The sequence below is a fragment of the Ursus americanus genome, chromosome 9 (genome assembly GCF_024610735.1).
Source record: "Ursus americanus isolate L20-20 chromosome 9, mUrsAme1.1.p, whole genome shotgun sequence".
NCBI lineage: Eukaryota > Metazoa > Chordata > Mammalia > Carnivora > Ursidae > Ursus > Ursus americanus.
This window is the reverse complement of record NC_142135.1, coordinates 11,338,607-11,362,459: the sequence shown is the minus strand read 5'-3', so window position 1 is coordinate 11,362,459 and position 23,853 is coordinate 11,338,607. Positions and strand designations below refer to the sequence as shown.

General features: G+C 44.4%; 1 protein-coding gene across 7 annotated transcripts in view; it reads right to left on the bottom strand.

Annotated features, from left to right (window-relative positions):
• The window catches only part of CYRIB (CYFIP related Rac1 interactor B), a 142,620-nt gene that overhangs the window by 82,412 nt on the left and 36,355 nt on the right, over positions 1-23,853 (bottom strand). For all 7 annotated transcript variants that reach the window (XR_015725683.1, XM_087864621.1, XM_045812227.2 and 4 more), the window contains exon 2: positions 20,524-20,576. Coding sequence is in view for 1 of the 7 variants with exons in the window: in XM_087864620.1 (XP_087720746.1) it covers positions 20,524-20,576 (53 nt within the window). In the remaining 6 variants the exon portion in view is untranslated. The remainder of the gene's footprint in view (positions 1-20,523; positions 20,577-23,853) is intronic.

Below are 23,853 nucleotides of genomic sequence, written 5' to 3'. Positions count from 1 at the left end.
TCTCAATTTAATCACTGTGGCTTGTTAGCATTTTTCTTTGTGAGTCCTTCCTATGTGCCAGGCACTGTACTAAACACTTTACTGGCTTTTCCTCTGCTGCTTTTTACAACCACCCTATATTGTGCTATTATGATGTCCACCTTATAAATGAGGCAACCAAGGCTCAGTATGAGATCCAGGATTCAAACCCAATCTGTCAGCTCCACAGTTTGTCCATTTACAGAACTTGACTCTGCTTATGTAAATTTCAGAAGTTCCTGATGCATTCTTTAAATGCTGTTTCCTTTAAAAATTGCATTACTAAATCAACTTTAAAACGTTACAAAGAATAAATTGTGTCACTTAATCATTGATGCATTCAATCAACACACAATTCTGCTCCTCTACTATGTCCTTGGCACCATGCCAAGGGTTTAAAGTGGAGGTCAGTAGAAACGGCAGGTGCCTAGGTCCTGGAGGGGCTCAGGATTTAGTGAAAGAGCTGTGACCTCACAATTATAGCACAGCATGATTCGTTGTAATCTAGGAGAGTGGAAGAACCAACAATCCCTGGGACAGCTGTGAAGGCTTCAGAGAGGATGGGTTTGGTCTTGAAGAGATCAGGAAAGGGATGAGAAGAGAAGGAGCAAGGAAGGAGAGTTTGTGACATGCTGGAGGGAAGACTGGGTGAGATGGTGAAGGATCTTCTCAACCACCATGCTGTGGAGTTTGAACTTGCCCCCTGAGGGCAATAACAAGTAAATAGAAGCTTCTCAGCAAGGGAGAGACATAAGCAGATGTGTTTTATATCAAGATCACTCTGATGACAGTGTCCAATATGGACTACAGTGGGAACGAGAATGGGAGCCCGCAGACCACTGAATTTGCTGTGCAGTCCAGGCGAGAGGTAATGAGAGCCTGCTTTAGGAAACTGGCAGTGGAGAGCAAGAATGGGCACCAGAATTAAGATACTGATGTCCAGGGGCACCTGGGGGGCTCAGTTGGTTAAACAACTGCCTTTGGCTCAGGTCAGGATCCCAGGGTCCTGGAATCGAGCCCCACGCTGGGTTCCTTGCCTGGCAGGGAGCCTGCTTCTCCCTCTCCCTGTGCTTGCTATTCGGCCTGCTTGTGCTCTCCGTGTCAAATAAATACAATCTTAAAAAAAAAAAAAAAGATACTGATGTTGAGTCTACAGGAGTTCATAACTTTAGTTGAATCTGGGGGAAGAAGCAGCAGGAGCTATGGGACATGACCCTGATATTCCTAGCTTAGCGGACCCACCGGAGGGTGATACCACTCAATCCCAATACCTTCACACAGTTTTCATTCCTGTCCTCTTCCCACTTTTACCCACGTGAATGCACATTGCTTCAACTATTGTCGGATACGTGCAACTATTTCCCAATACCGTTTCATATTTCTACAGTCACATTTATCATTTTAATGGCTGCAGAATATTGCATCATGTTGAAATAACCCCATTTCCTTCAGTTACTAAAGGTTCACACCCTGCGTGCCTGGTTTACCCTAGACTCATTTGGTTCTGAGCATTTTGCAAGGGATGGGTTGAGCGAGGGAAGACAGCCTTTAGGTGAAGGGTGTTGGAAAAGTGTGGCCACAAGGGCCAGCAAAGCTGCAACTCTCATGTGGGAGACAATTGGGCAAATGCACTGCACGGAGAACTGCAGAGCTGTGGAAAAGAACACGTCAGCCTACTATTTATTCACTCATCGGCAATGCGTTCTCATGAAGCCGAGGACAATACAGCAGAGCCCAAAGCCCCTCAAAGCTCTGGATTCAGCCAAGCCAGGGTCTGAGTCCTGTTCTACACCTTATACAAGTTACTCAACCTCTCAGAGCCTGTTTCCCCACAAATCTGTTGTAAAGATGAACCTGGCGAAAATTTACAAAATGCCTGGGATGGAACGAAGCATGCATTAAGTTCAATAATGATTTTCGGTTTTGGTCCCTTCCCTGTGCTTTCTTGACTTCCATCATTTTCTTGAGTTTCTGAGCAAACCCATCAGGCAACAATGCATGTACTAGAGGTCAGAGCCTGAATCTGCCAGAGTGAACCAGGGCCACTCACGTGACCTCACTAACCTTTCATCTCCCGTCTGGGAAACTGGCCTAAGAACCTCATTCACAGGAATGTTGCAAAGTTCTCATAAGTACTATACAGGAAAATATGTTCAAAGCCCCAAAGCACAATGTCATTAATGACTATTACTGCTGTTACAGATATTGCTGTATTCTTGGTTTCTCCCCATTAAAAAAATAAATAAAATAAATATATATATATATATTTGTAAATATATAAAATATTTTATAAATATAAACATATATATCATATATTATATATAAATATATATATATATCCTCCACATAAGTTCCTTGGACTGAAGTTTCTGGGTTAAAGGATCTAAACACTATTAGGGTTCTTGATCTGCATTGCTCAGATTGCTCTTAGAGAGGACTCTGGATGGTGCTACCATAGTTAACTCAAAATCACTGTATAAGTCCTCAACCTAACATTCAGGGACTTCTATCAACTGCTTCCCTCCTCCTCTTGGTGGAAGGAATGAATACCAAATCCTTGAGGAAAGAGGCACCCTCCCAAACATTTCCAGGACGGCCAGGGGTCCGAAGGCTAAGGACTAAGACTCCAATGTCCTGCCTGATGCCTGAGCATCCAGTGGGCGAGTTTCACAAATCCAGAAGAAGGCAGGGGAAGGAGGCCTGGGCATCCCCAGGGCAGCACTCGAGGCCTGTCCAGCATGAAAGATGGCATCAGAGCTCCTACCCAAAAGCAACAAAGTACAAGGCCAACAGTGCAAACCCTAACACAGTCCTGACACTCCTGTGATCTAGCAACACATTATCCAATCTCCCAGGAGTCATAAAGTTGTCCTTAGGGCCATATTTCCCCAGAGGCTCTGTCTATGAGCGTCTGTCACGTTCCCAAATGTACCATTTCTCACAAGTGGGCAGTTCCACAACATCCACTTGCCAGCCCTCTGGGTGACCTGCAGGAAGGTGGCAGGCTCTCACAGCTGGTCCTGTGCCTCCAAACTGCCTTCCAGCCTCTTCAAGTGGCTGTTTCTTGGCCTTCCGGTTCAAGGGTCACTCCTCAAAGTGGTCCTCCCCATCACCCCACCCCCACCCCTTGTCAATCATTCCTGTAGGTCACTGGCTTTTTTTTCCTTCACAGTACTTATTACGACCTGTAAATATTTTTATTTTCTTTCTTTAAAATGTTTTTATTCTTTTTTTAAAAGATTTTATTTATCTGAGAGAAAGAGTGAGAGAGTGAGAGGGAAGGAAGGGCAGAGGCAGAGGGAAAAGCAGACTCCCCACAGATCAGGGAGCTCGATGCAGGGGCTCGATCCCAGGACCCCGGGATCATGATCTGAGCTGAAGGCAGACGCTTAACTGACTGAGCCACCCAGGTGCCCCTTTATTTTTTAAAAGCCTTCCGCAAAAACACCAGCTCTGTGAAGGCAGAGGGAAGGGCTATTTTGCCCACTCCAACACCTGTCCCTGTGCCCACCCAGCTCCTCAGAGACCCTCAATAAGTATGCAGAATGATTGGGTAAAAAAGGGAGGTTCCCAGCCCCCCACGCACACCTTCCTTTCACCCCAACTATGTGAATAACACATGTTGACTGCAGAAAAAATCTGAAAACACAGATGAGCAAAAGGAAGAAAATATAAACACTTATGATCCAACCTCCCACCATGTGGATACCCTTCCAAATGTTTTTTCTATATCTATATAAAGATAATGCATATATTTTTACAAAAATGGTTCATATTCTAAACTAATCTGCTATGTTTCATTTCACGGTATATCTTAATCACCTTTCCTTAATCAAAGTACTTGAGCGGCCCTGCTGTGCAAGGTTCTGTAACACTCAGCCCTGTCGCTATACCATAAAGGATGTAACACATCTCCTAGTGTGGAGCGGAAGGGGAGGTTTCTTCAAAGTCATTAAAGGTAACATGTTTTAATACAGCACTTCCCTCTTGACAAGCTTCCCATTTTTTCCTCTGTGTTTGTATTGCTTTGGAGCTCGTATTTCTACAGAACCCTACTCCCCACCGCCCATTCACCACCTGGAGTTATTAGAGTCCCCGTCAACTGCAGAAGCAAAATTGTTCGCAGCCGGAAAAGCTGACGTCTGATGAAGCCAGGACGATGCCTCGGAGTTCAGTTCGAGAATCTGCTGCTGATACAGGGGACAGAAATAAAGAGAGTGTTTTCTTGCCAAGATTTTAATGTAAAAAGAGGAAGAGACTTTCTGCAAGCCTTGGCTTCGCCTCCCCAGCCCTGCCCTGAGGTAGTTGTTCCCTAGAGGGACAGGCTGGTGGTTCACAGGGTTTACTGATGTCCTAAGCAGTCTGCAGCCCAAAGCGCACTGCCCCATTTGGACACAAAGAGCTGGCTGCAGAAAAACCCAAAAAGGCATGCTCAGGAGGCACGGCCTTTTCCCGCCAGCAGCTCTTTCAGCCCCTGGTGGGGTTCAGGAACCACTTGGCATTTTCAGCTCTGACAGTCACTCCCCTCCAGCAGGAAAGGCCTCCCCAGTGCCACCTGGGGAAGCAGACCAGAGGAGCAGGCCCCACTCCAGCGGGATGGCTCAGAGCCCAAGGGCACTCACTGCCTTGCCCACCTGCCCGCCCCCCACTGTGGCTGGGCCACCTTATCAACACGCACAGGCCCAGGAGGGGGTCACCTGAAGGAGGGGGCCAAGATGTTGTCAAATCAGAAATGGCACCAGACAACGGGAGGGAGAGGAACAGCTGGGTGGGCCTTCTGTTCTTGGACCTCCCCCCACGGTGACCCAGACACCCAAACCGAGCTTCATCTCTGTTGCTCCACCCATCTTATATGGCACCCCATCCGAGTGAGAGGACAACTTTATCTGTAAAGGAAGAGACTCCCCAATGGTGTCAAGGGTCATTAAGTTATCCATGCCGTTTTGAAAAGCTTCTTTCTGTGTTTTACAGAAACACTGTGGTTGGAGAAAAGAGATGGGTTTGCTTTGAAATATCATGGCAGAAGGAATTACCCCCACCGCCCCTGCTCGGATTAATTGCTTTGGTTCTGCCAGTTTTGAGCAAAATGACTTCCACCCATTTTATAAATTCAACCTTTGTAATGACAGTTTTTGCATGAGAAATGAGTACAAGGAATTTAAGAATTTCTCGAGAGGTCACAAAGCCACCAAGACATGGAACCAGGATTTGAGCCAGGTATTAGCAGCTGGTTACTTGGCCTCAGTCACGCTGCTCTCCTTGCCTCCCGTCCCCCCTTTCTCCGATCTCTCTGCAAACATTCATTAAACTACTCAGTGTCCAAGCTCCATCTAAAATACTAGGCGACTCATGCATAAAATAGGCACGATACCACCTAATTCACCGTTATTGTGAGGATTAACTGAAATAACAGACGGAACATTAGAAACTGCTAACATTCACCCACGTTTTATCCTAAAAACAGCAATTACATACAGCTAAGCCTAATATGTCAACATTCTTGGAAAACTCTTAAGTGTTTAAATAGATGTGCATTACTGATTATCTTGCTTTTTGAAATTTGCAGCTTTTGTATCCAAACTTGGAAGGCTGTATATCATGGTGACTAAGTATTCGGACCTGAGTCTGAATCCCTTCGTTTTCTCATCTGTAAAAAACAGGAAAGTAACGGTACTCGCTGTCAGAATTAAGTTATTTCATGGAAAGCACTTAGCACAGTGCCTGGCAAATGTAAGTGCTCCATAAATATTAGCCTCTTCTATTATTTATTATTATTACTGTTATTATTAACTTGCTTTCATGAAGATGGTATCGGTATAAAGCTGCTCATTGTAGCATTATATATAATAAAAACCAGAAACAAATTCAATTTCCCACAATAGGAAGATAACAAAGCAGGGTTCTGAAAGAACTGTCTTCAGAATCAACGAAAATCAATTTAATTGAAATTTAAAAGCCCCCACTTTGCTAGTTAGGGGCTATATGATTTTGACCAAGTCATTTCTTTTCTCTGGACCTGTTTTTCGTCACCTCAAAAATGAAGGATTTGCTCTCAATGATTCATAAGTCCTCTAAGATTTAAAGTTTATAGTCCTAAGGCTCTAAACGCTGTAAATAAAATACAATCCATCCACATCAAGGATAATATACAACCCCTAAGTACACAGGAAGATGGTAGTAACATGAGAAAATATTTTATAAATACTCCTGACCTTCTTTAACCCTCCTGTTTCTTTTTGCAACAGTGGTCGCGTCTTAAGAGAATTTGTATTATGCGTGTTGTCTCTCTCCATGAATCAGGTGGAAGCTTCAAGGAGAGCCGGGATTTATGTCTGGTTTGTTCACTGATGCGTCTACCCTAGCCATTGTAACAATGCCCAGCACACAGTAGGAGCTCAATTAACATTTGCTGGTTGAAAATTTGTGACTATTCTAGAAGAGCAAAGTACAAAACTGTATATAGAATAGAATGCCATTAGTATACAATATGCATCCCCATGGGGAAATGGCAGATAGGCTCAGAGAGGTTAAAAGGAGAGAGCAGGGATGAAGTATTTTTTTTAAACTTTCCTTCAATGTTTTGAACAATTTTATTTATAAAGATGGCCTTCAAAAAGGGAAGTGTGTAGCCAGAAGAAAGATAAAAGAGAAATAGAAGAAGTGGCCAAGGGGGCGGGGAGTGACTCTGAAGGAGGGCATAAGGAAGGGCGGGTGGTGCCGAGGCAAAGAGAACCCTCTCTTAATGGAAATAGAATCACAGGGGCAGAAAGAAAACTAGGTAATAAGATGCAGAAAAGAAAAGCCGATTTATCTTGGACTTTTAATTACAAGCTAGTATCTCTATTCCCAAGTCAATAGGTTTCCCCCACTAATTGCCTCAATCGATGGAAGCTTTAGTGAATTTGAGCACAAAGGGACACTTGGGGCTGTTACCTGTTACTGTTCCCACAGGTCCTGGGCCTTCCTTTGTTCCGCTGCTGTGGATGTAAGAAGGACGAGTCCCACATACTAAGGTTAACTGATGAGCTACAGGTCTTTTCATTAATCACCTGATCAACAATTCCATCCAGGGTTACACACTTTGGGGTGGGAGAGAGACACACCGAGTATAGGAAACAGCCTTCCCTTCCCGGGGATGAAAGACACCCTACCTTACTACAATACAGAACAACACACAACTGCCAAAGAAATGATACAGACATATGCCCTGGAGATTTTAAGAAAATCTTACAGATTTTACAGATTAAAAGAACACTTCCTTTGCCCAAGGAAAGCCTGGTGTACTGAACTTCATCAACTCACAGGGACCCTGGTGCTGGTTGCAGGCTTAATCTTGAACCTTTCCCCTGTTCCCATCTTGCACTTGATCGTACGTGACTCTCAATGCCTCCAGCTTCCCCAACTGTTTTCCTGAGCTCTTCATCATGTCCATGCATTTGAACTTGGAGCAAACTCGGTTAGATGCCCCACTGTGAGAGTGCTCAGGACCCTGTACTTCTTGTATGTAGCACAGACATAATTGTAATCACACGGTGATGTATGTGCTTTCCTTAAACACTGGGAGCCCCATAAGGGCAGAGCCCATGCTGTGTTTTCTTTTTAAGCTTTTATTTATTTATTTGAGAGACTGCGAGCGAGAGCATGAGTGTGGGGAGGGGCAGAGGGAGAGGGAGAGGCAGGCTCCCTGAACTGAGCAAGGAGCCCCATGTGGGGCTCGATCCCAGGACCCTGAGATCATGACCTGAGCCGAAGGCAGACGCTTAACCGAATGAGCTACCCAGGCTCCCCAGAGCCCATGCTGTTTTGTCACCACTGTATCCCCAGTGCTAGCACAAGAGCTGGACGTAGTGCTGGCATAAGGCATGCACTCAAACAGGTGCAGCCGGTCAAGCCTGGTCAAGCTGGTCAAGCACTGGTCCAGCCTGAGTTATCCCAGTCCTAGGGCCATAACCCTTCTCCACACTCCCAACATGGACACAGCCCTAAAACCAGGGAATCAGATGAGCAACGTGAGGAGGTGAGATATAAACCCTCCCCACCAAAGTCACCAAAACGATTAGGCATATAACCAACTAGCTGAAATACAGAACAATGGGGGCGTCAAACACGAGCTTACAGCACGAAAAAGTTTTAAGTTGTGAGACTACAAAAGAAGACATTGCATAAGATTTAAAAAAAAACCAAAAAACAAAAAAACCCCACCACCTTTCTAAGAGAGAACCAATATGGTCCAAGCTAAGAAGCAGCTTACTCTCTAAAATCCTGGTGCTGATTTCATGTTAGACCACGGGTTTAATGAGAAAGCATCCCTCCTTCCATTTTAATGGACAGACTAAGGTAGAGAGGAGAATGCTACCTTGCCCAAGCTCACAGCTTTGGAGAAACCCACAGCTTTGGAGAAAATGTCTACAGTATCCATTTCAGTATTTACCTAGCATTTTTATTTATTTAATAAAAAAATAAAAATTATTTATTTAATAAATAAATAAAAATTATTTATTTTTATTTTTGGAGAACATAAACCCACAGCTTTGGAGAAAATGTCTACAGTATCCATTTCAGTATTTACTTAGCATTTTTATTTATTTAATAAAAAAATAAAAATTATTTATTTAATAAATAAATAAAAATTATTTATTTTTATTTTTTATTTAATGCAAGTGTCCTGTTAAATAACAGTGAATATCTGATGAATTACCTAATTTTAGACACATAAGGGACCTTGGAATTCATCTTCAATCTAACATTTTACACTGAAGAGAACTGAAGGCCCAAGAGGGGCTCAGAGGGGTCTCACGGGAACACAGTCACCAAGGCCTGGACTCGGAGTGAGAGTCAGACAAGTGCTAAGTTCATTTCCAATGGCTAGATGGACCCAAAGGTTGAGGCATCAACAGAGTCCTGTAAAAAAAAAAAAAATCTCTACTAATAAGCATGTGTACAACATTGGGTGCAGTGTCTGGTGTGATCTTTTAGGATAAACGAAATCAATTAAAACATTATGCTTATTTGGCCCTTCATTACACATAAATCTCTCCCAAAGTGGGGGAAAAAAATGTTAGGAGACATGGACCAAATGATAAAGAAACAAGTGGAAATGCAGACTGTATGGGACTTCTCAATCACCCGTAAGAGTGGGGAATGATGTCTTTCTTGGTGCTAATACTGAACTGATTATAGAGTTCCTATAAATACTACTTCCTGTTGTGCTATTCTCTGTGCTATGAACCCCTTCCCAACACTACCACACCTCCCGGCCAAAATCCTAACTACCCGCCAAGACTCGAGTCAGGCATAGCGTTTCATTATCACTTAGCTCTTGTTATTACCCATGGTAACACATGTCCCTTCTGATGCCCGATGGTCCTTCTAGGATGTGTCAAGAAGACAAGCAATGGTATGACATTCCTATAGCACCATGTATCCCATTGAGAAAAGCACTACAAACATACAAGGTAATGTTTTATTAATTTATTTAACCTGATTCCTTGAAACACTGAGTGATTTTGATGGATGAATCAACCAACCCAAGATTAATAGCTTGGTTTACTACACTCATTTCTCTTTCCAAGCCACAAGCCAAAATAAACTCACTCTCAATTTAAAACTTTGCAAAATGTGCTTTTGCATATCGACTCCTGAATCCACTGTGGTTATTAAAAGGATGGTTGCATCCATCAGGATGGGCCAGGTTATGCTATGGTAACAAACAACCCTCGAGTCTCAGCCCCAATGATGACCACAGTGGTCATTCTGGGGTCAACAAGAGCAGCCCAACAACTCCATCTTTCTGGACTATACCTGACAATCTGGACTTAGCAGCTCTGTGGCTGCCATCAGTTTTAAAGATATGACCCCCCTCTTTTCCTTCTCCAACCACCTACAGAGCTGTCTGGCAGGGCTGCAGTATGGATTAGATGTGACAATGTTTAGATGTGACAAGTATCTGCCAGGATACTGCCTGGCAGATAGGCAACAGTCAGTAAATGATAATGATGGCTAGTACCATTGTCATTACCACTATCCCTACTCCTCTTCAGATAATAACAGGGATGTTATTATTATAATTCTCATAGACCAGTGGTTCTTGAACTTGTCTGCAAACTTGAATCACCCAGAGAGCTTAAAATCTATTAGTGCTTGTGGCCCACCCCCAGAGTTGGTGAATTAATTCATCTACACTATGTCCTGGGCTTTGGAATTTTTTAAAAGATCCCCAGGTGATTCTAATGTGCAGACGAGTTTGAGAACCACTGTCATACAGGCATCATATTCATATCTATACTTATATATATTTGCACATGCACACATTCATACAGGTGCATACACAAGCTGGCCAGATCCCAGGAATCCTGCCCCCTCTATGATAGTGGTGATCACATCAGTCAGGATGAGTTAGGTTATGCTATGGTAACAAAAAAACAAAACAAAACAACAACAACAACAAAAAAAAAAAAAACCCTAAATACTAGTCCCAATGACAACCACAGTATTCACCCTCTAGGGTCAACAAGATGAGCCCAATAATCCCTCTTGACACCTAAGCCTACGCATGCACCCTCAGGTCTTTCCTGTTTCCTCTTTTGTACTTCACCCTTTTTCTAAGGTCCAGTTTAATGAGTTTGCCAGGCAAACTCAAATCAAAACCAGAAAAATATCTGGTATGGACAGACTGGGAGGAGATCTGTCCAGAGGAGAACCACTGAAGACTATGGAGGCTATGCTTTGTTCGGCTCTCTATCCCCAGGACCCAAAACATGGTAGACAACTTAATAGAAATTTGGAAAGGTAAATTCATTAGTATCAGTAATAACCTGAAAAAAATGGAAGGCAGACACAAGAACTCCAAAAGCACAGCATCTAACTTGAAAGTCTTACGTGTCAACTTGTCACCGGCCACCATTTTGATTTCCCATTTTTGTTAATTTCTCCCAGGACGCAACCATGTCCAGCGGGGTGGAAGTAAGGGAGGTCAGGATATCTATGAATAAACCAGTGCTCTTTCAACGGGCAGCAAGGCTCAAGACATGCACAATGGGTGCGGGGGCAGTAAGAACACAGACATTTTGCCACCAGCACACTCATGAGTTTTGGTAAATCATCTCCCGCTCTGTTGGATGTTCTATCTTTGTAGAGTCTGGAGAAAACCAGAAAATCCGGCTTGCACGCCCTCGTTTTGGCAGTTTAATTTAGGAATCACACTGGCTTTACATAAACTCTTCACTAAAAAATATATTCTGTATTTTGAACACATGAGTTAACTTGAGGCCAGGGAAAAGAAGCATTGTATATGATTACATAATAGTTACTCTATTACTTTAAAACCAAATGGAAGCCTCAGGCAGCAAAGTCAAAAGGAGCGAGAAATCATTTTTGTAAAATTATGTGAATGCAACCCTCTCTTCTGATGCATTGTGAGTTGACAATGGTTCTGCTTTTCTCAGAAGCTCATTCAATTATAGGTTGCTTATTTGGACCTGGGAGAGGGGTTTGCCTCCCCACTACAGTTAGTTTAAAGAAAAAAAGCAGGCAGAATTCCACTAATAAAAGCCTGAAATGAAAAGCAGTAACTACTCCCAAGGCCCTGCTTGTTGTAGAGGCATCATTAGATGAAACTTTGTAGCGTCTCTGGTAACCATCTATTTTCTCTACAACTATCACAGAAAGGAGAGGAAGGAATGTGGGTTGCACAGCCTCAAAACACCTTGATCTCTTAGGCGTGTGGCTGCTGGCAAGCAACTAAACCTCTCTGAACTTGTTTCCTCATCTGTGAAATGGAAATACCTACTTGACAGGGACATTATAAGAACTAACTAAGGAAACATGTGAAGTGCCTAGTGTTCAATGAATGTAGTAAATGCCCTTCCTCTGATCACTGCCAAAGTCTCAGGAAGCTCATTAGAATGTGAGCTGTTTAAGAGAAAGGCCTTTTTTTTTTTTTAAGTTCAGAGAAGGGACCTTGCTCATCTTCCTACACCCACATCCTACACACTGCCCCCTTAAGGACTATAGCTGCCTCTTCAACATCTATTCTATTCTTCCCACCAAGCAACATCCTTCAGTCATTCGGTCCCCATTGCCAGTTCCAGGGATGATGAGTCCTGACTGGTCTAAGCCAATCAGTATTACCTCATTTCTTCTGCCGCCATGATGGATTGAGATGGAGGCTTCCTGAGATGATCCCATCAAAGGGAAGCTTAGGAATTTTGCTGAGTGGCCCTGGGGAGAGATGATAGCTCTTCAACAAGCATGATCCAACAAGTATGTGGTCTGCGAGGTACCGGCAGCCAGGTCACCACATTGGACAGCTCTCCTCTACACTTCCTGGAGCACAGTGCAGAAGCCCTGCTAGCAGCCCTCTCACTACTATAGAGGAAGTCAACCTGAGAACAAAGCCAACAGACACAAGTGGGTTGCCCAGAGAATCACCAAGAAATGAAGCCGCAGCCCTGATCAAAGTGTGCCTGAAACCTATCCCCTATGTGAATCACACAACTGCTCCTATCAATTATCCAGTTTGAACTAGGTTTTCTGTCCCTTACAACACAAAGCCTCCTAACTGATACGTCCTCCTGCATGGCTCAATGAATCACCAAGCAAGGGAGTATGCAGAAATATCATCGCTCTTCCAATGATTTAACTCAGACTTCAAGTTCCCTGGGAGTAAGAGCGCTCATTGGTCTTGGCCAGCCAGTATCCCAGGCTTAACAGAGTTTCTGAACACAGGCCCTCGATAAATACTTTCTTAATTAGGCGAATGGAATGAAACTAACAGAATCACCTAGAATTTCATAGCCTTTTAAAGTCCTACTCCCCAATGTATCTGGATCAGAGGAACATGAAGAGGGAGCTCACGGGACTGGGAGCCATCAGACAGGCCCGAGCTCAAATCACAGATCCCACTGAGCCTCAGCGTCCTCCCCAGCAAAATGAGGATGTTAATACCTACTTTCCCAGGCAAGGAGAGTCATGCAAAAGTACCTAAGGTTGCATTCAAGAAATATGTATTTCCCTCTCTCTGTTTGGCTAACCCCGCTTCCTATCCTGAGTTGTAGTCTGAGGTCTGGAAAATAGGGTCATCATAGGTACACGATATGGGCCAAACCCCAGATTACCCAGAAGAGCCAGGCCTGGGAGGCCGAGGACAGGTAATGCATACCCTGAGCCTCCCATCCCTCAACATCCACCCATTTCCTTCAGGAGAGGGATCCTGGGGAGAAGGCACATATCAACTAGGCCTCTGGCTGCGGTGCTTCCTCTTTGCTTTGCTGGTTGCTTCCCGACAAAGCCATCAGCAGGCCTAGGGGCTGCTGATCTAACCCATTTACAAGTGAGGTGGAGCTCAGCTAGACAGCTCCAGGAGGGCAGGAGCCTGGCCTCATCCACCACTACACCCCCAGCACCCAGTGAAAGATTTCCTGAGTACATGAATGAAGGAGTGAGGGAATGAACTGGGAGTGATGAAATCAGGATTCTCAGAACAGAACGGTAGTAAAACCCTGTTAGTGCACACACTGCTGGTTATGTAGCAGGCAAACCTAAGCCCAGAAATGAGAGAGGACTTCTGAGGCTGGCTTACGGGGACTGAATTCTGGCCTGAGGATTCCAGTGCCTCGGTCTGAGCCACAGGTTCTTTCTCTGACAAGCACCATTATCAAGACTAAATAATATCTTTTTTTAATGTAACTGCAAACAAGGAGAAAAGGCTGACAGAATATATACTCAGGTATTAATAACAATTAGCCCTCGATGGTAAGATTATGGGAGGGCATTTATTTTTCTCTTTTGTGTGCATTTTTGGATTTTCTATAATGAGCGTAAATGGACGGCATAATAAAAATAAAATGAAAATACAAGCAGGGAGAGGCTGATCCAAGTGCCTAGCCCAGCACCTAAGACATTAAGTTGGAACCCAGCAAAAGCTCCATTTCTACGAATGCCCTTCAGACATTTGGAAACGGCTATCATATGTCTCCTATTTCTTGTTAAATATTTCCGCTAATTTAATGTCATCCTCACAGGACTTGATTTCAAGGCTCTCTTTTATCCTTCCTCTGTGCAAAGGCTCCATCTGTTAAAACCCCACTCTAGGTATTGTATAACCAGCTCACAGAATCAGCAGCACGCTCCCGTTTGCTCATTCATCTGTTAATTCATTCATTGAGTAAACAGTGGTTAAAAACCTACCCTATTGGACATCCTTGGTTTTGCTTACCCACCCCTCCCCCCACGCACAAAGGGTTCCCAGACTTTCCTGGGGAACATCCACCTCCCCTTACCTCAGTCCGTGAGTTCTGGGAGGTGCAGACCCTACCCTAGCTCCTTCAGGGGGCGGGCATTTGATCCAGGATGGCCAATCAGATCATTGCATCTGCCTAGGGCAGGGATTGGTCCAGGGATGGACATGTGACTCAGACAAGCCCAATCAGAAACACGGAGACTCAATTCGGGGACTTTTCTTGAACTGTCGGAAAAGTGGTCTTTCTTTCCTTCTGCGACAAGTGCTGTTGGCCATCTTGCCACCACAGCCCAAAAGGAAATGGTAGGTGATGCTGACGGATGGAGAAAAACTGGGTAAGCCTTCGCAACACCGCGTAAAGCACGCCTGAATTTCCATCCCTGGACTTTTCAGTGGCATAAATCCCCTTTCTGCGGAAGGCTGTTCAAGTTGGGGTTCTGCTTGGAGGTCAAACGAGTCCTGGCTAATGAACTCTGAAGGGCTGTGACACATGCTGCATGCTGGCTATGCACCGAGGAAGCGAGATGATCCAGGCCATCCTTCCTGGCACTCAGCCTGATGTGGAGACGGCTACAAACGACTACAATTATTTAAAGCCACTAAGATAACTGCTTTAATTAAATACTACACGGAACAAGAGGAAAACAGCGTGGGGGGAGCCAGGAAAGGCCTCATACAAGAAACAGCGTTGAAACGTACTCTGCATCGCACTCAGGCAGGGGAGATAGAATTACTATTCGGGGAGTTGGGAGAACACTGCTGATGCACATTCAGCTCCCAGCAAACTAAAACCACTACATCCCACATCACACAAGGGACAGTGATACTTTAAAGTACTTAAGGGCACTCTCTGAATGAGCCCACAACACAGCATCTCGAGAGACAGCCAAGTGCCCATATCAAACAGCCCTCACTGGCAAGAACTTCATCTGAATGTTACAGACGATGTCACACTCTTAAATAATACTCAGGTCAGTTTTTGTGATTTCGATGCTATAAACTTTTCACTCCAGTCCTTTTGCCCATTTGGATTACAGCTGATAAATCATAATATCGTAACAGCAGCCCTCTCAAGATGAATAACCTGTTTACTGCATTTGTTACCAAATGATAAGAGAGAAGAGAGCAAGCGTCTAGTTCCATAAAACGCTCGGTGATGGGTTAGAAATGTGGATCACACGTTCACTGGGCAACTGCTGGGGTCCAGGCTGAGCCTACCAACGGAGAAACTCACAGTATACAGGTGAGAGGACTGAGCCAGAAATGATGGGAAAGTGCCTAGCACTCAGCATATGCTCAATAAACAGTGATCAGCACCACACGGAGATCTGCCAATCTCCTCTAAAAAGGAGAGGGGCTTTCATGTTGAAAACTCCCAAAGTGAAGTTTTTTGTTAACTAGTTTATTTTTAACAGAAAGGATACTATATACTTATGCTTTAAAATTCAAAAAAATATGGAAGATATACAACAAGACATCTTCCATCCACTCTAGACCCCAAGACATCTTCCATCCACTCTAGACCCCAAGACATCTTCCATCCACTCTAGACCCCAATCCCTTAAGCATTTTCCCCAAGAGGTAAACTGTATTCCCCACAATCACCTTCTTTCTTGGTGTCTGCCAGCAACAGTCTATGCATAATTAAGCATGTAATGTGTGTAGGTGGGTATGTAGACATACTTTAACCTCCCACTTTTTCCCCACACATGGGAACGTACCACATACACTTTTCTGCATGCTGTCTTTTTTTTTTTTTAATTTAAGAATGTATCCTTGAGATCACCCCTTCTTAGTATACATGACCTACTATTTTAAACAGTGGCCCAGCATTCCACTGAAAGAATATACCATAATTGATCCAATCAATCCCCTACCAACGATACATTTCAGCTGCTTCCAGGGTCTTACATTACAAACAATGCTGAAATGAATATACATTACATACATCTTCACATAAACCATGTGTGACTATAAGAAAGACAGGATTTATAAGATAAAATCTTTGAAGTAGAATTCAGGGTCATGCAGTTAGAAATAGCAGATAGTACCAAACTGTACTTGGCAGATAGTACAAACTGCCCTTCAAAGATGCTGGACTCAGAGGCGCCTGGGTGGCTCAGTGGCTGGATGTCCAACTCTTGATTTCAGCTCCGGTCATGACCTCAGGATCATGGCACTGAGCCCTGCATGGGGCTCCATGCTCAGCAGGGAGTCTCCTTGGGGATTCTCTCCCTCTCCCCCTGCCCCTACCCCTGCTCGCACATGCTCGCTCTCTAAAATAAATCTTAAAAAAAACCACAAAGATGCTGTACTCATTTTCACAGTCCCCCATAGTGTGATATATATGCCGCTTCCCCACCCACATTCCCAAAATGTTGTTTCGTTTCTTTATTTTTTATTTTTTAAAAGATTTTATTTATTTGAGAGAGAGAGAGAGAGAGAATGAGCAGGGAGAGGGACAGAGGCAGAGGGAGAAGTAGGCTCCCCGCTGAGCAGGGAGCCTGAGGAGGGGCTGATCCCAGGACCCTGGGATCACGACCTGAGTCGAAGGCAGACATTTAACCAACTGAACCACCCAGATGCCCTGTTTCATTTGTCTGTTTGTTTGTTTTTAAATACAAGGGAAGAAAGGGGGCCAGAGCTCCATTCTTGTCCCATTGTCTCTCCCTGCCCCTGTGATATCACACATGACAGTACTACTTCCTGTAAGTTCTACCCCGGATGCACAACCCAGAAATTACAGTTTAAAAACAGAATGCATTGGACTCCTGGGTGGCTCAGTCAGTTAAAGCGCCTGCCTTCAGCTCAGGTCATGGTCCCAGCACCCTGGGATCGAGTCCCACATCAGGCTCCTTGCTCAGTGGGGAGCCTGCTTCTCCCTCTGCCTGCCGCTCCCCCTGTTTGTGCTCTCTCTCTCTGACAAATAAATAAATAAAATATTTAAAAAAAAAAAACAAACAGACCGCACATCAGAGCCATTGGTGTGCTGAAGCCGGCTCACACCAACTCAAGAGAGCTGAGTCAGCACATCTCTTCCCAATTCTGGGTTCAGGGACGTCAGGTGGGTAGCTTGAAACTGGTCATGGGAAGTATTTATACCACAGCAATCAGCAAGCTACAAAGCAAGGCTTCTTTCCCCCCAGAGAGAACTTTGTCAAACATACCAGCACATCAATGCAAACTAAGTGGAAACTGAGCCTCTGCCATACTTCTTTGAATATTTCTGCCCTCAACAGGGCCACAGCTTCTTGTGACTTGGTCACAGATTCTTGGAACTTAAGGACTGGAGGAGATCTGAAAGGACATCAAATCATTGTGACATCTTTTTTTTTTTTAAATTGTGTCTTTGAATACTGCCTCTCCCTGGGCCCGTCTGTTTAGACATAAGCAATCTCCTCTCATTCTCTCTTCTATATCTCTTTACCATTCTTGTGTATTCCCATTTCTTTATTGTTTAGTGCTTATTTTTGAGGACAGTCTACAGTATAATAATTACACACGCAGACTCCAGACTACACGAGGCAGCCTGGGGTCAAATCCCAGCTCCATCCTTACCAGCTGACCTTGGGGAAGCGGCATAAACTACCATGCCTGAGTTTCCTCACCCATAAAATACATGTGATATTGATCATGCCTTCCTTATAACTTCGTTCTGAGGATTAAATGAGTTCATATACTTACACGGCATAGCACCTGGCGCATACTAAGGACTTAACAAATGTAAGCTATTACCACTGTCACTAATTGTTTCTTTGGCTGGGTCTAATGTGTGAGTTAACCCTTTCGTTGGATTTGAATTTGGAGGACTATTTTTCATTTGAATTTGGCCACCTTTCAAATCAACCTATTCTTTTTCATCTTTCTTTACGTTTTTCTTAATATCATCTTTAGTCCTTAATTATTTTAAATATGCTATTGTATAGTCTCTTTTAGATGATTCTATTACTTCCAACTGGAAGGAGTTCATTTCCTGGAGAGCTCGTACTATTTAACTGTGAACTCATCCTCAGAAGGAGTTCTTTATGTGGGAGTCCTGTTAGGTCTGGGTTGTCAAATATCCTTACAGGGTGATTCTTGTTTGCACTGGGAATTTCCATGGCACTAGACAAGCTTTTATGCTCATTTTTCAGCTGGAGGGGACTCATAATCTCATACACAATAAAAATGTCGATTCCACAACTACATATGTTTTTAAATTTCTTGCTGGTGACTTTTTCCACTCAAGGCAAGCTTCCTCTCTATTTTGCCCATGGAGTTTTTCTAACCTCTCTCCATGAAGAAGTGTGATGTTTATGGCTCCCAGTGCTCGATTCCACCTTGGGCCCGAACCTCATTTTAGACCTGCTGTGGCATTAAAATCAGAACACCCAGACTCTGTGGCCTTTTCCTGGGTACAAAAGTCCCACTAGTGGTCATGGCTTCAGCCCACATAACCATGTGGCTTAATTTTCTCTCTTCACTTCTGACACTCATGAACTTCCCTTTCTGCTGAGCTCCCCTAGATGCAAATCTTCTATTTCAGCCCACTCCGTGTTCCTATCAGGAAAGACGCACAAATCAGGGTAGTCCGCCATGTTTGCAGAGCATTCTAGGTCTCCATGTCTAACATAACAACCTACCCATGCCTGGGTTTCTGTCCACATTACAGCGGCAGCTCACTCAAGGTTCAGCTTCCAAAGTGAGCACGAATATGAAAACTGAAAGGAGTCAAAATTCTCCTTCACAATATAATAAGATCTCACCATGGAGACTGACGGGTCCAACACAGGCAGTGTCCCTCTAGCACTGGATATGGTTTCTTAGGCTGAGCACAGAAGAAAGAGCTGGCTTGGATTTCAGAGCTGTGTTGTAGGATAATTAAAATCTATAAATGTAAGAAACACCCTTGATGGCACAAGATGCTCACACTCTAAAAAGCCATCGGAACAAAGAGTGACAGAAGGAACAGCAGAGCTGTCTCTCATTCACACTCACTCCAAGAGAGACGCGGCTGGGTGGAATGACAGGATCACCCACGCTATTTAAAGTGTTATTTTTATCTGTACTTTGTTTTTGTTGACTAAGTATATTCGGATCTAGATAGGTCTGAAGCAGGAATCTATGACAGGATGGATATAGGACTTCTGTAGGTCAGAACAGTGGTTAGCCCTGGGGCAGGACTAACTATGAAGGGGCATGAGAGAATGTTCTGGAAGGATGGAAATACTGAATACCCTGTCTGGGTGGCGACAAGGTGGGGTGGCATATTAAGAATTCATCAAGGGGCACCTGGCTGGCTCAGTTGGTAGAGCATGCGACTCTTGGTCTTGGGTTTGTAAGTCTGAGCCCCATGGTGGGCGTAGAGATTACTTAAAAATAAAATCTTGGAAAAAAAAAAAAAGATCTGTACATTTTACAGTATGTACGTTACACGTCCATAACATAAAAGTTAGAAGCATACACGAGAGACGGATGCACTGGTCCTACCCCTGCTATGCACTGTTTGTGTCCCCGCCAAATTCCTACGTTGGAACCTGAGTTCCAATGGGATCGTGTCAGGAGGTGGGGCTTTCAGGAGTGATTAGGTCCTGAGGGTGCAGCCTCACGAATGGGATTTGCATCCCTGATGAAAGAGACCCCAAAGAGCTCCCTCACCCCTTCAGCCATGTGAGGTGATAGCGAAAAAAATGGCCATCTGTGAATGAGGAAGCAGGCCCCACCAGACACCAAATCTGCCGGCAGCTTGATCTTGGACTTGCCAGCCTCCAGAACTGTGAGAATCAAGTTTCTCTTGTTTAGAGCCCCCAGTCTGTGGTATTCTGCTAATAACAGCCCAGAGGGACTAAGACAACCCCTTACACTTGGAGAGAACTTGGGCAAGTGACTTCTCTTCTTTGAACCTCAACTTTCCCTTGAAATTTAAACAAGATATACAGACAAGCTCTTGACACAGGGTCAGCTCTTCACTAGTGCTCAGTAACTGTCAACTATTATGACTATTACTGATCACAGGAGGCGGACAGTGTCTCCTGCCCTCCAAAGTTCTCATTTAAAGTAATAATTTGACCTGATAACCTGGTAGATTCTCTAAATACTCGTGGAGTGAATGAAAGAAAGCACATGGATTCTAATTTCAACAGAAGCAGAAGGTTCTTATTTCTACTGAACTGAAACCCATGTCCTGGCCTGATGTTACCCATCCACTTTAATTTTTCTTCACAGTGAAGTGGTGAAGAACACAGGCTCTGAAGCAGATGGCCATGGTCAAATCCACCATTACTTACCAACTCAGTAACCTTGAACGAATAACTCAAACTCCAGGCCTCAGTTTCTTCTCCTGTAAAACAGAGGTACGGCAAGGGTTAAGCAAGGGACAACAGACCTGAGCACACGGTAAGCCCCCAGTAAATGCTAGCCACTATTAGTCTTCCCATACCAGAGAGACAGTCTGGGGATGAAACTCCAAATTCTATTCCTTCAGATCATTAAAGTTTACAGAGCATGTTTTGTAAACATCTTTCTCATTTAATGTTCAAAGTAGTTTTATGTATTACAAATAAAGAAATGGAGATTTTAAAAAAATAAAGGAGATTCAGAGAAGTTAAGTAACTTGCTGATGGTTGCACAGCCGCGTGAAGAGCAAAGACCCAAACCGAAATCCTATGACTAAGGGACAGTGTGGCTGGACTGTGTGGTCCTGGGGACAGAGGGTGGGGCCAGGCTGTCCTTCCAAATTCAGAATGCTAAAATAAAGAATGCTGGAACTCTGAGTTACAACAGCATATCTTGGTCCCAGCAAAACGCTCAGCCCAACTTGAGTTTGATCTGGTCTGAATCATTCTATCCCTGAATCACTTCCTGTTTTAGGTTTCTTCTTGGCTGACGAAAGAAAACAAACATGTACAGCACCCTGTCCTTGTCACCCTCAACATCTCTTGCAGCAGCAGAAACTTATGAATCAAAAGGAGTTTTCATAAAACCATAGTTAACCAACGTCCCAGGGAGCAAAGTCACCAGCATGAGCGTGAAGATGGAAGCAACGTCCACGGCGTCTAGACATTCTTGTTATCGTGTGAAAGAGAAACAGAATGCCTTTTTAACGCCTTTATTTTGATTACATCTCAGCTGCCTTAGTGTGTTCTCTGTGCTTTTCATCGGGTGCTGAACCACAGGAAGCCAATCCACCAGCCCCACTTTATTCACAAAAGGTTAGGGGGCTGAGCCTGACTGTGGTGGGAGGACACTGCGGGCTGATCATGTCAACCCTTGTGCCCCTCCTCCCATCTCCCCTTGGGTTTCCAGGCACAGGTTTTCTTGTTGTTCTCATTCCATCATTCCATGAGTATGGTTTAAAATTCCCTTTATTTAAAAAAATTTTTTTTTTTAATTTTTAAGTAATCTCTATATCCAATGTGGGGTTCAAACTCACAACCCTGAGATCAAGAGTCGCACGCTCTACCGACTGAGCCAGCCAGACGCCCCTAAAGTTCCCTTTTAAATCATGATCACAGAACTGCTTGGTGTCCAAAGAGGGGATTTAACTTATGAACCATCTAAGCATTCTTACAAGCTCTGTCCTCGAGCGTGTGCAACACGTGTCCCATGCCCTTGTGTGCACACCACACACACACGCACACACACATACACTCACACACCACTACAGTTCTCTGAACTCCTCTCACTATGTCTTCCAATTACATAAAGGATTTTTTTTTCTTTCTTTCAAATTTGACCGGATTTACAAAATAGAGAATGGAAGAAAGTTGTTCTCTTGGGGCAATGTTAGGGCCTTGGAAAAAGGACCTAGAAATCAGAAAAAGAAACCCCCCCCCTTTTTTTTTTGGTTTGAAGAATACAAAGGATAAGCTGGCCACAGCATCACCTAGAGATAAACCCAGGAGACAGCAAGTAGCTCCCCTAGAAGGAAAGTGGCAAGGGTGACTTGTTTTCACTTCCATGATAGGGACTGTGGCTCTAGAAACCAGATCTGATCTTGTCTACTCTTTAGACGCACACCATGCCTGCTCAGTCTCTCAGAGCTGTGTGACTTTGGGCAAGGCACTGAACCTCTCTGAGCTCCTACAGCCTTTGCTATAAAGTGAGGACTCTCATTCTTCCAAGAACTATCTACGGAGCACCTATGATGCGCCAAGCACATGGCCATGGAGATAATTCCAGGAATGAAACCATCCCAGCCAGCCAGGAGCTCTTGTGGATTAGTGGCCCAATGACAGGCAGACAAGCAATTACAACGGAGTATGAAAAAGTGTCCAACAGTGGTGAGTGCTGAGCAATCACAAAAACAGATATTTAATTAACTAGGCAAGGGATGGCAAGTGGGGGATATAAGAAAGGCTTCCCCGGAAGAGGTGATATGTAAGCTGAAAACGAAAAGACAGGTTAGAATTTGCCCAGCCCAGGCAGGAGAGGATCCAAGCAGAATTGACAGCACATGCAAAGGCCCGCAGGCTAATTTGCCAGTTCACATGGTCAAGCACAAGCAGCCGGAAGAGAGGTGTAGGATACTAGACCTGGATACGTAAGCAGGTAGGCTTACCAGGGTAACTTGCCTGGACTAGGTGACCCCCGAAGTCCCTCCAACCCTAAGGGCTGGTTATGTGGTCTTCTGAAAGCCCGAGTCCTCCTCCTGCCCTGATAGCCCTTTAACCAGCATGCAGAAGCCCCTGGGTCCATTCCAGGGCACCAGGGAAGTCCCAACCATCACACGTGGGCCCTCCTCCTTCCTCTTTCTTTTCCCCTCAGGAGTGGCTGGGCAGAATGACTCAAAGAGGGAGCTGTCTTCTCCTTGTTGTTTGTTTCTAAAAAAAGCCACCCAGAGCTCACACAGACAGTCTGCGTTCCCACTGACCCCCTTCTCCCACCCAGCCCCTGGCCTAGCTGAAAATGCTGGGATTCCCTGTGTCCCTCTCCGTCTCCTCCTGGACATCAGAACCTATCTGAGGGCTAACACTGAGTTTGGCCATCCTGCTGTTCCCAGCACCTGGGATTCTGCCTGATACATAACAGGTCCTTAAAAATGCCTACAGAACTAAATGGATTTCCTCTCTCTGCAAGTGAACACACATCCAGATGCCCCCACTCTCTACCACCCCCAGCAGCTCTGAGCCCAGGGCGGGAGAGCCAAAGACCCGGAGTGGCCACCCTGATGCTTCTCCCCCATTGCTCTACAGACGACGCCAGGGCCCCAGGACAGCCCCACCTGGACAATGACGATCCCCTTGTGACCCCAGTGAAGAACCCCAGGCCCCAAGGAATGACTGAGTTGCCCCAGTTCTCTTAGCAAATGTACCACGATGCTTTTAAAAGGACACAACATTCTTAAGTAGAAGGCTCTACCAGAAAACTGGTTTATTTTCAGGGAAAATGCTTAACAGTGACAGAACTACTGAAAATTTTGTTGTTTCTGTCCACCAGTTACACCACACGGCTCCTGGGGTTTCTAGGCAGGATGAAAAGTTCGCACTGAAGCAAATCGATCTGTGAAGATGACCGTGAATTTTTTTTAGGGACTGGATATATATACATTTTTAAGATTTTATTTATTTATTTGACAGAGAAAGAGACAGCCAGTGAGAGAGGGGACACAAGCAGGG